This window comes from Apis mellifera, linkage group LG1 (assembly GCF_003254395.2).
Source record: "Apis mellifera strain DH4 linkage group LG1, Amel_HAv3.1, whole genome shotgun sequence".
In the NCBI taxonomy this organism is placed as follows: domain Eukaryota; kingdom Metazoa; phylum Arthropoda; class Insecta; order Hymenoptera; family Apidae; genus Apis; species Apis mellifera.
Window position 1 is genome coordinate 10,472,950 of NC_037638.1, and position 12,045 is coordinate 10,484,994.

Sequence of the window (12,045 nt, forward strand, 5' to 3'; positions counted from 1 at the left end):
GTTTTTATTATCTATATATTTTTGCGTTTGAGAAATACACGCATTATTTAATTTTTGTCATAATTTCACCACACTAAATTTCTAATGTAAAAGTTACGAAATATAACAAAGTAAAAACGTAACACTAATTATTTGTATAATTCTTAATATAATACGTAATAATGGTAGAAAAATTTTTTATCATACTACGAATATGTAACAAGAATATTATTCATCATTTTTTTTATTCATTTTCACTTTGTTATATTAATAAATTTACATTTAAAAATACAATTTAAAAGTTTTTAACTTGATTCTTAATTTTAATATCAATATTTATTATCAATCAATATTAATTTTAACATTTTTAATTCAATTATTTCTCGAAAATTAATTAACACTTAACTTTTTATATATAAAATATTCGTTTGTACATTTTTTTTATTACAATGTGAGCAAATAAAAAATAAACAGAATAAGAATAAATAAACATTATTTGTAATTTGTTTGCTTGCACTTAACCTGCACTTTACATTAAATTTCCAACTAGTTCCGCGTTTAAAGCAACAAGTATGAGTATCATATTAAAATAAAAACCCCTAGAATAAGAAGTCTCTAGAAAACTTTTTAAGTTGGTAATAATTTTTTACCAAGTAGTAATTTTGTAGTAATTTTTGTTTTGCATTAAACTGTTCTAGTTAAATGCACATGTATTATGTATTTAATGGATACGATGAATTATATAAAAAGAATTTTTTTAAACGATAAATCATTTTTGAGTAAGTTTCTCCGAAATTATTTCTATAAAAAATTACTTTTTTTCTTAGAATTTTAAAAACTGTTTTATTACTCATTTCTTATTTCTTATTCGATATTATTCAATTTAATAATATTAACAATAATAATATATTTTATTTCATTAAGTGTATTTATTTATTTTATATAATTTCATATAATAATATTATTTTATATAATTCCATAATAAAATAATTAAAAAATTTAAGAATAATTCGAATTAAAAGATTTTTGTTTCAGTGATAGCACAGCTACGTGCACGTGTGGTCCGCCATTTCTTTATTGGCATCGACTACCAGATACGTTTCACTTGTGTCAAAAATTCGTGATACTATGATATTATCGGAAATAACACAAATATTTTCTTGAAAAATGTATGGTAATGGAAGGGAGTCATTTGACGAAAAAGAGTCATAAGGAGTGGCGTAAAATAGCGAAAAGAGAGCATCGAAGACGTCTGCGTCGTAAAGCGGCCGCTGAACGTGAAGCGAACGAGGAACAACTGAGGGCAGCACTCGTAAAAAGCGCGGAATATTTAAAGTGGTTAGAACAGTGTGAAATTGAGGAGAGGGAAAAAGAAGCTCGAGAAAAGGAAGAGCACGATCAACGGGAAAAACAATGGTTAGAAGAAGAGGTAAGTTTATAAAATAATCAAAAGATATTTACGAAATTTTGATAAATTTTCTTTTGCAACTGCCAACTTCATTTTCCTTTCCTTTCTTTTTTATTTCGATACGAGAAAATTATTAACCAATTGATAATAATATATCGCGTATGTTGTCGTGTTATCGAAATTACTTTGTTTTCACGATCGATAGCATACGTTCGATTAATCATCATCGAATAATGTATCACTGTTTCACAAGAATTTTGCTATAACCCTGAAAATAATGTTAAAATGTGGATACCAAAGCCTGCTAGTTACTACATGGTTTCTATAAACTAAACAATCAAACTTACTTTAACAATAAACTGTATCCACAGTGTTTTATATTATATTTAATATTCTTAGGTAAAAGCACAAGAAGAATGGAAAATTCTACAAGAGAAAAAACAAAAAGCTCGACTGTTACAACTGGAACAGGAAGCGAAAATACGTCAAGAATTCGAAGCGAAACAGGAAGCAATTCGCAAAAAACAGGAAGAAGAAAAACGTAGAAGAGAAGAGGAGATTAGACAAAGGGAACAACTGTTAAAAGAAATCGACGACTATATCGATAATGGGATCAAGACTCCGGAAGCCTTGCGGGAAGTTATCGATAGTCAACCTGGTAAAGAGCTTTGCCCCTTTTTTACAAAGACTGGTGCTTGCAGGTAAATAATATACAAAGCATTTTTTCTTTAACTATATAATACAATTCTTTTTAAGTATCGTATTTGTAAAGTCAAAAACATATTTCTAGGTATGGTGATACTTGTTCAAGAAATCATCGTAGGGTATGTTTGAGCAAAGTGATATTAGTACCTAGTTTTTATACACATTTTTCCTTGGAGAAAAATTGCGCGGAATACGATACGGATATTGCACTCGAATTTGAAAGTTCAGAAACACGACAGCATTTTCGTGAATTCTACAAAGATGTAGTCCCTGAATTGGAATCATTTGGAAGGATAAAGACTTTAAAATATTGTTGTAATACCGAAGTTCATTTAAGAGGAAACTTATACGTTGAATATTACACCGAAAGAGAAGCTGCCAGAGCTTTGAGAAGATTAAAAGGTCGATGGTATGCTGGTCGACAGCTCAATTGTGAGTTTGTTAATCTGAAATCATGGAGGAGCGCTGTGTGCGGAATGTCGAAATGCCCTAAAGGAAGGGCTTGCAATTTTTTGCACACATTTAAAAATCCTCATGACGAGTACGATATTAAAAGCCCACCGAGATGGGCAAAACAATTGTCTTCATCCTCTCAAGATGTTACAAGCAATAAAAAAATCGAACATAGGTATTAAAATATTTATTATCATTTATCTTCTATATATTATTACTTTATTATACGTGTTTAATGTGTATTATATATCCTAATATGTTATAATATAAATATAATATATATTGATGTATCATCTTAATCTTTAATCTTTTTTTTTTAGGAATAAATCAAAATGGGAAGATGGCAGCGATGTAGAGAATGGTAAAAATTGGAGATGGTCTGAATCTCCGGAACCGGAGATAGAACACCGTTCGAAAACCATTGAGAAACGTCACCATCATTCCGATGAAAGAGATTCTCGACAAAAATCTACGCGTGATAAATACGAACAATCTGATAAGGATAGAGTTTCCGATGACGATGAAATACCTAGAAAACATCGTAGATCGAGTTCTAGACAAAAATTGAAACGGTCTCGAAAATAACCATGTATTATATATCGATTCTGATTAAAATTATTTTTAAGAACCAAAGAGATGTTATAATTATTACGGATATGTCGGTTTTGAAACCAATGAAGAACTGATGTAAGAACAAAATCGATATATCCATAATTATTATAATATTATTTTAGTTCTCTAGTAACGGTTTTCATATCGTAAAATATTTAACAATAAAATGTTTCATACTTATCGCAATTTATTCTTTTTACAAATTTAATTGTTAAGCATTACTATTGAAAATAAAGCTATTTTAGGTATTATATCCGATATGAAACTGATATTTAACTCTCCCCTTCTCAAAAATTAATTTTTATCATAGAATTTTCAAGATAATTTTTCATTTGTGAAATATCGATCATGTTACATTCACAGTTAGATAGTTATTATCTTTCGAGTACCGATGTCCTTGTTTACAATTCGATATTTTTTTTTGACAGACCTACTATATACATCTTGTCTTCAATCGGACAATGTCTTATCAGATAAATTTTTCCAATTTAATTTTGAAATCTCCGAGAGGAACTAATTATCTCGATAATCGAGCAATAAAACAATCGGATGGAACGTGTTATTCAACAGTGTTCCATTAATGTGTTCCGCCGTTAAATATATAGATTTCCATAGATATGAATTTTTTAAGTTTCCTATTTTTATCGTGTTGTATTTATCATCTCGGTCACGGTGTCGGCCTTCACGGATTTCATTTCCGCGGTTTGGAAGAACCCCAGTCTCTCGATAAAGCGATTCAGGAGAATATCACCGAGGCATGGATCCAGCAACCCTTGGATCATTTCAATCCGCGAGACAACCGTACTTGGTCGATGGTATATATACCGTAAAATAGAATGAAATTGACTTGAACAAACGATCTTACGCATGTTTGTCTCGACAGCGTTATCTCGAAAATTCAAGATTTTTCAAAGAGAATGGGCCGATTCTGATCATGATCGGAGGAGAATGGGCGATATCTAAGGGCTTCTTAAGGGCTGGTTTAATGTACGAGCTTGCGTCTAATCACAGCGCGAGCATGTATTACACCGAGCATCGTTATTACGGCAAAAGTAAACCGACCAAGTACGAATTTCGCGAAAATAACATACATTTGAGAATCGAACAAAATCGAACAAAAATTCTTCAATTATCATAAAAGTCATAGTTTCAGTTTCTATTAAATATTATAAATATTTGACATTTTGGTTTTTCATTCTCTTCGTAATCATTCAGTAATTTTTATCTTTTAAACTATTAAAAATAGCGACACCAGTTCGAGGAACCTGCAGTATCTAAGCGTCGACCAAGCACTCGCCGATCTGGCGTATTTTATCAAAACGAAGAAGAAGGACGAAAGTCGGCGAAATAGCACTGTAATTGTTTTTGGCGGATCTTACGCTGGGAACGTGGCCTCTTGGGCCAGGCTCAAGTATCCTCATCTGATTCAGGGCGCATTGGCCAGCAGCGCCCCGGTTCTCGCAAAACTTGATTTTAACGGTAATAAATAATAAAGTTTCAGTTTTATAGGAAGGAAAATTTCTTTTTTCTTTTTAGAATATTACGAAGTCGTGACCGAATCGCTTCGCAGATACAGTGAAAAATGTGTCGAGGAGATAAAAACAGCGTTCGACGAAGTCGAGGAATTATTATACATCGAGAACGGGCCGCAAAGATTGAAACAATATTTCAAGTAATTGTCATTCGTCATTTACTTTTACAACAAGTAACGTCACGATGTATAATATTTAAAATTACAGTTTATGCGACGTGCCGAACATAAAATCTTTCAACGATCTGGCACACTTTGGTAGCCTTTTAGCGGAGGTACGTTTATTATTATTGAAACGAATTTTTCAATAAAGAAGATATACTCTTTTATTTTATTCATTTATTAAATTATCGACCAGAGTTTCGCCAGCGTGGTTCAATACGATAAAGTGGAGAACGGGCGAACAAAGATCGCCTCTTGCTGCGAGAACATGACCGCCACGTATTTGGGCAGCCCCCTTCAGAGATTGGCGCATTTCGTGTCGAGCAAAGACAAGTGTTTGAAGAACAATTACGACAAGTTCGTGACTCTTTACAGGAATGAAACGTGGAATCAATCCGATATAAGTAAGCGATCAAAAAATTCTTTTTCTCGCTCCAATTACTTATTGTTTATAATTTTATTTTTTTTTTTTTTACAGTGAGACAGTGGTACTATCAGACGTGCACGGAGTACGGTTACTATCAAACAACCGATTCAACGAGATCAATTTTTGGATCCCTGTTTCCGTTGCCATATTTTACAAATATTTGCCAAGATTTATACGGCGAATAGTACGTCAAATATTTCTAACTATTTAAACATTTGTCCATCCCATAGATAAGATAACACGATGTATTGTTTGCAGTTACAATCGCGATTTCTTAAATAACAGGATTAAAAGAACAAATATGATGTACGGAGGATTACGACCAGACTTGAGAAATGTAATATTTACAAATGGAGATGTTGATCCGTGGCATGCACTGTCCGTTCTTCAAGATTTAAATGCATTCTCTCCGGCTGTGCTTATCAAAGGTAATGTATCGAGCATCTTTGTGAGTTTTTTTTTTATTTAAAATCAATTAATAAATTCTTGTCAATTGCAGGATCGTCTCATTGCCGCGATTTATACAGCGATTCGAATACAGATGCGGAGGATCTGATTCGTGCCAGAGTGAGAATACGCGAGATAATTGGAAGTTGGATCTCTTCTTAAACTTCCTGTCGTTTCGAATTCCTCACATTTAGAAAGATAGCAAAAACTTATTAATACTTTAGCGTAAGAAAATATATTTATTTCCAAATGTTATTATTTACAAATAACTAGAAATGCAATGAGACATACGTAACTTATAATAATTAAACCTAAGTCAATCCATTACAATTTTACGCTTAAACAATTATCGGTTTAAAAGAAATTTATCGGCCGCAAAATTGCATTGCATTAACGAGATCGAAATTTCACTGCCTTTTTTTCTTTTTCTTTTTTTTTTTTTTATGTCCACGAGTAATATCTTAACGAGATTTCGCGTTTAATGGCTACGCTTGTAAAAAAGAGTTGATAACATTGTTCCAATAGATAGATAGAGCAAGCTTACAAGGATAGAATACTTTGATTGATACATGTGTAACGCGAATAATGCGTCTCAGTCGACCTCGAGCTTCCTGAAAGAGCCTGTGATCCCGTACATGGTCGAATCGTTGGGCCCAATATCGGAACATCCGAAGCCCTGTTTCAAAGCTGAGACCGCCCCTTCTCGGGCTTTCTCCGAGTACAATTCCAAATTCACCCGCATTTTATCGTGGCTCAACAATGTCGGCGTCATATCGAGCAATTCCTTCTTCCACAATTCTACAAATTAATCGATAATCGCTCCAAATTTTCTTTCCTCTCCCTCCTGATTATTATTCACCGATGAACACAGCTTGGAATATATATATATACTTACCAATCATTTCTTTCATAGGCATTGTACCACCGTACTCTTTGGGCAATAAACTCGTGTCCATCTTGTGATTGATCGCCTCTTCCAGGCTTGTGTAAATTTTCACACGTTTCTTTATTTTTTCGGAGATGAGCGACATGCCAAAATCGAGGGCAAACTTCAAAGATGGATGCGTGTTGATCGCGTGCACTTCCTTGTGTCGCATTGGTATCGTTCGCTAAAAATTATTATCATTATCTGTTTAAGGCTTGATTCAACGCATAATTTTAAATCTATAAATATTTCTTTTTTCATCATTCGATCATTCGATATATTTTCCATTTCGTGATTCGTCGACACTCGTTACGAATTTTTGTGCAATAATTGTTGTTCAAACGAAAGAGAAACGATTCGTAAAGATTCACACCTCCCCGTTTTTCACGATACGAACAGCCTCCTTGGGCGTGAAGAGGGTCAAATGCGGGAAGCTGACACCTGCACCATCGGCAAAATGGACGAAGCCTCGCACTTGACTTTCCTCGTCTTCCATCAAACACTCGTAAGTGATCGCGTGAATTCTACACATATCGGCGTTCGTGTACTTGTGCGGATCAAAGACACCTGAAACCACGTGCAGCAGAAAGTAAATATTGTTATGCAATTGCGCAACCCGTGAAATTCCTTCTCTCTTTTTTCCCCTCTTTCTTTCTTTTATCGCGTATTTCCTCAGCGACAGAAATAAAAACGCGGATAATAAAAATGACGGATAAATAAATAATAAGGTTGCTTTCTTTCTTTAAGAAACGTTTCGAAATTTAAAAGAAGGGGAACGAGAAGAGTCATTATCCACAAATTGGAGCTTACCCGGTCTGGCGATTATAACACGACGGCCTTTGGAATCACGTCCGGGTGCAGCGAATAGATATCTGCAAAACAGGTACGCATCGAATCTCGTCGAAACATCGAAACTAGTCGATCTTACCCCAAAGACAACAGCTCCTCCATCGTTGGTTCTGTTATATCCAAATTGTTGAAGGCTGGATGGTAGACCTGGCGCAGCAGCAAGTATCTCTCGATCGCTTCCTCCGCCATTGGGACGTTGAATTTCTTGCATCTTAGGAATCTTAACAAAAATCGCGCGTCTGTCGAACGAAAATCGCGACAGTTTAATTTCTGAACGCGATATATTTCTGATAAAGCAAAAATACTGGGGAAAAAAAGAAAAAAGATCGTCTCACCAAGACGGCAATTCTGAATACGCGGATTCAATTTTATCCAGTTACGTATTTGCTCGAGGGCTTGGTCCCTGGTGTTCTTATCCTCTCTCAGCTCCTCCTTCGAGATTTGCTGCGTCTCCTTCGAGAGGGTACACTCGTACGCGTCCTCCGCCGTTACCCATTCGACCGCCGTTCCCATCTCGTCAATTTTTCAAGCCGTTTTTTTTTAAATTATTAATCGATAATCAAAGTATCTTATCGATCGATCTTCCTTCTCGAGACTCTAAAAAAAATCACTCGTCAAACGCCAAGTTTATTTTCTCGATTTTATTTGCGTGTCAAGGTCATTCCAGATATTTTCTGGAAGTGAAATGAAAAATATGGGAACGGGTGACATTGGTCCCACGTTATTGAAAAGTCTTACGCAGCCGTGGAAAGATACGCTTCGCCTCGAAAAAGTATAAAAGTACATACTTTCTTTTCGATCGCGTAACGCGAGATCTCTTATGCATTCTCTCCCGTAATTTCGTAAGGATTTGGTCAATAGTAACGTTAACGTTGATTTCATGACATAACAATTTCGTCTCTTTATGATATAATGCCCGGCCAACTATATCCACGAATACCAGCGAAGTGTTACGTGTTCCGTGATAGCAACATGTGGTGAGCGACTAGTTTCGCAACCACTTTCTCCGATTATGTAATCAGCCAGTTGCGCGCCCATCTTTGTTCCCCGATTTTGTACCAGAAGAGATCGGCCAACTCGATGTTTCGCTCGTCCTTAATGTTGACCGACAATTTTCCCTTCTCTAACGATCCTTTCTTTCTTTCTTTTTAAATTTATTTGTCAAAACGAGACAAGGAAAATTTTTAATTCGAATCTCATCGATTCGAAGAATGGAAAAAGTACTTTAGATAAATATTTCGTAATTTTCTTTCTTTCTTTCTTTCTTTGTTATATATTTATTCGAGTCTCGTACGTGTACATTAATTATAACGAGCGCGATACTAATAGGTTATCGAGTAACCAGAGAAATAAACCGCTTCCGCGTAGAAAGTACCACTTATCGTATTATTACTATTGAAATTCTCTGATACCGAATGCCATTCACCCCATACGCAGAAAGCATTATGTCAAACAGATCGATTTACTTTTTCCTTTTTAACATCGCGATCGATCTTTCGATCTATTATATATTTTAAAATCAAGAGCAAATAGGTTTCGATAAATTTTGAAAACTGTGTGTAATGATATATACATTGCACGATCACGTATTTCATCAATCATCGAATATTCGATCGATTCGATGACTTTGAAAATATCACGTTTTAAATGTATGCGTTTATTCTACGGATTCAATGTTGCTAATTTGTTCCCGTATCCTTGGCCTCTAGAATTTCTGACCTCGTAAAACAAGGTCGGCATACAAATTGGCACTTGAAATTCCCGCGACATCGAAGCAAGTACATTGAGAAAAACGATCGAACTCCTTCATCACGCGACGTGATTAAAATTTGATACGCGTTGAATGAATTGTCATGCAAATAATTATTGTACGAGCCAAGTTTAGCTTTATAACGTAGAATGAGATATTATAAGATGTTAGGAGAAATTAATTTTAAAAAGAATGCAATTGCGAATTTTGATGAATCAATATTAGAATAAATTAATTTAAAAGAAGATGAATCGTATTAAAATCTTTGATACACTTGATGCAATTTGTTCGAGGATTTTTTGTTTTCAATGAGCGTATAACGATATATCGATTTTTGAGTACTTTTTTTTTGGAATTTGATTTTTAATGAAAAAAAAAAATTTATTACATACTGATAAAATTAAAGAGATATAACGTACCCGATTCGTAGTCGCGCAGGTGAACACTTGAAGGAGACTGCCTCCTCTTGACTACTGACCGCTCTTTTATAATTTCCAGTTACACCTTTCTTATAGCTCCGCCTTCGATACCCTTGTGGTGGCTTATGCCGCCACATACAGAACAAAGAAATAAATATACGTTCAGGGACAAATTGGGATCCTTTTTTTTTTTTTTCGTATAATTTTCCTCTTTAAATTAATCGATAATTTCGTCTTTTATTTCTGTAAACAAACGCGAGTAAACTGTCCCGCGTTTTTGCAACGAAGCATAAAGCATACTGAATACCATAGTTCATCCAAATTGCTCGTCATTTATAGATGAAAAGTAGACGAGCATCGTCGTTCGTCTTAAAACGATAGTGGTTAATTTCGTAACGACCCTTTCTTTTTCTTTTGTACAAGTGTTGCAAAACTTCCGAAAATTGTAGTCTTGCTCAGTGATGAAAGTATCCAGATTAATTGTACAAATGTCTCGTGTCAAAAATTTAAAGTAAACTATATCGCTGTACGAAGTAATACGATTAATGGCAAGTTTTTTCTTATTCTTTTCTTTTACTGATCCCAAAAATTGTATAATCGTATAATCATAAATATCGTAATCTTATTTTCTAATCATCACTATATAATTTCACGTAACTGTTTCTACCTTACATCATCATTATACGTAACGTAAAGGAAATTATATTTTTTTTTTTTTTTAGAAAATGTTATTATTATTATACCAGAAATTTAGAAATTTTAACTATCAACGGCTTTAAATATTAATAAATATCAATTGTGATAAATGTTATATGCACGTTTAATCGTAATTCAAATGAGAAAGAAACATTATTGAAAAAACATTATTGCTTTGCACTGATTCTTAAAAAAAGTTTTTAAGAATCGAATGGAAGAAAGTGTAATGAAAACAAAAGCATTATTTATTAAGGAATAAGCAATTTAAAGTAAAAAGGAAAAACAAAGGATATATATTGATGTAATATAATATAATTACGAATTAGATTGTTATGGTTTTGCATAACAATAACGATTATACTGACATAAATAGTAGCAACGTAACAGTTGCTTCGGTGGTGTTTTCTTACTAAGCTTTGACACGCAACGATTCAAACATTTGCCATCAGAAAGTGAAATGTTACTGTATCCCCACAATTATGTTCTGAAAGACAAGATACAACGTGGATGTAACTTTTTATGGAATATTGTATCATATGAATTGAAATATTAATCTAGAGAAAAATCGAAGATTTTATTATATCCTCCATGATATAATCAATATAATCTTGTAACTGATAAAAAAATGTAAATGTACTGCTAAATTTTCAAAGAATAAATATTCGTATCGAATAGAAATAAATATTAATGAAAAACTTGTATTTTCATATTCTTTATATGCATCATAACATATAAAAAAGGCAATAATACAATTATACATTAAAATATAATTAAAATGTATTTATGTATAAACAAATATTAAATTTATATTTGATTTGAACAACTCTGAAAAAAAAATTAATATTATTATTAGGAATATTTGATATAGATTTGCAATAAAAATATAAGAATTAAGAAAGTATTCACCATTATAATAAAGATATTATTCTCTATGCATATCATTATGACATAAACATCAATTGCCGATTTTTGCTTCATTTTTCGAAGCAATCATTATTTTAATATATAAAAGAGTAAGAATATGAAACATAGAATCATAAATACTTTATTAATCTGATGATAATGATTATTTTATGATAATGATTTAATTAAAATGTTACATGAATATAATAAATTATATCAAATTAGTATTCTCGACTGTTTATAAAGACCTATTATAGGAAAATTAATATTCCATGATCTATTTTTTTTATGTAAATCTATAGGTCGAATGTTAAGTATATTTTTGGTATGTATAGATTCACATTGGCAAGAGCTTGTAACTTGTATTAAAGGTGATTTGGAAATAGAATCTATTGAATGGAATTTTATATTTTTTTTCAAGAAAAAATTAATTCTTACGATTAACAATATCTAAATTTAAAATATTTGTTTATTTTTTCATTGAAAAAAAAAACTAAAATACTTTAAATACATTTCATTCTGTTTATTCTGATAAAAAAGTATATTTTCTTTCAAAATTACAGAAAGTAAAATCTTGAATTTACATATATTAATTCATGTTTAATGTAAAAAAATAATATAATTATTTTTTATGTAATTTATATTAATACAGTATTTCTTCTTTAAATTTAAAATAATCAAAATTTGTAATTCTGTATTGTGTACTATTTAATTGATATAAAAGGGATAACATTGTATGAAATAATATATAAGAGAGATATTTATATAAAGATATATTA

The 12,045-nt window shown here is 32.4% G+C and overlaps 3 protein-coding genes across 6 annotated transcripts; 2 read left to right on the plus strand and 1 right to left on the minus strand.

Annotated features, from left to right (window-relative positions):
• Nucleotides 1–647: 647 nt before the first annotated feature.
• Nucleotides 648–3,178, plus strand: LOC408597 (U2 small nuclear ribonucleoprotein auxiliary factor 35 kDa subunit-related protein 2). 3 transcript variants are annotated; one of them, XM_392139.7, is made up of 5 exons: nt 648–758; nt 1,015–1,408; nt 1,787–2,088; nt 2,178–2,720; nt 2,866–3,178. In XM_392139.7, exons 2-5 carry the CDS (start codon nt 1,151–1,153, stop codon nt 3,128–3,130), a joined length of 1,368 nt encoding a protein of 455 aa, XP_392139.2. In that variant the 5' UTR covers nt 648–758; nt 1,015–1,150; the 3' UTR covers nt 3,131–3,178. The 3 variants fall into 3 exon arrangements, with proteins under 3 accessions (XP_392139.2, XP_016773294.1, XP_006568614.1); XM_016917805.2 differs by having other exon boundaries at nt 671–758; nt 1,002–1,408; XM_006568551.3 differs by lacking the exons at nt 648–758; nt 1,015–1,408 and adding an exon at nt 1,584–1,705.
• Nucleotides 3,179–3,694: 516 nt separating this feature from the next.
• LOC410729 (putative serine protease K12H4.7) lies at nt 3,695–6,019 on the plus strand. The gene is made up of 9 exons (XM_623673.6): nt 3,695–3,972; nt 4,041–4,222; nt 4,404–4,636; nt 4,694–4,829; nt 4,897–4,963; nt 5,047–5,254; nt 5,329–5,461; nt 5,536–5,705; nt 5,777–6,019. Exons 1-9 carry the CDS (start codon nt 3,775–3,777, stop codon nt 5,884–5,886), a joined length of 1,437 nt encoding a protein of 478 aa, XP_623676.2. The 5' UTR covers nt 3,695–3,774; the 3' UTR covers nt 5,887–6,019.
• On the minus strand, nt 5,944–9,806 carry LOC408596 (clavesin-2). 2 transcript variants are annotated; one of them, XM_392138.5, is made up of 7 exons: nt 9,668–9,806; nt 7,834–8,095; nt 7,578–7,737; nt 7,460–7,521; nt 7,023–7,216; nt 6,620–6,833; nt 5,944–6,522 (listed from the first exon to the last, which is right to left on the minus strand). In XM_392138.5, the coding sequence occupies exons 2-7, from the start codon at nt 8,009–8,011 to the stop codon at nt 6,317–6,319; spliced, it is 1,014 nt and encodes a 337-aa protein (XP_392138.3). In that variant the 5' UTR covers nt 8,012–8,095; nt 9,668–9,806; the 3' UTR covers nt 5,944–6,316. The 2 variants fall into 2 exon arrangements, with proteins under 2 accessions (XP_392138.3, XP_016773295.1); XM_016917806.2 differs by lacking the exon at nt 9,668–9,806 and adding an exon at nt 8,287–8,687.
• Nucleotides 9,807–12,045: the final 2,239 nt, after the last annotated feature.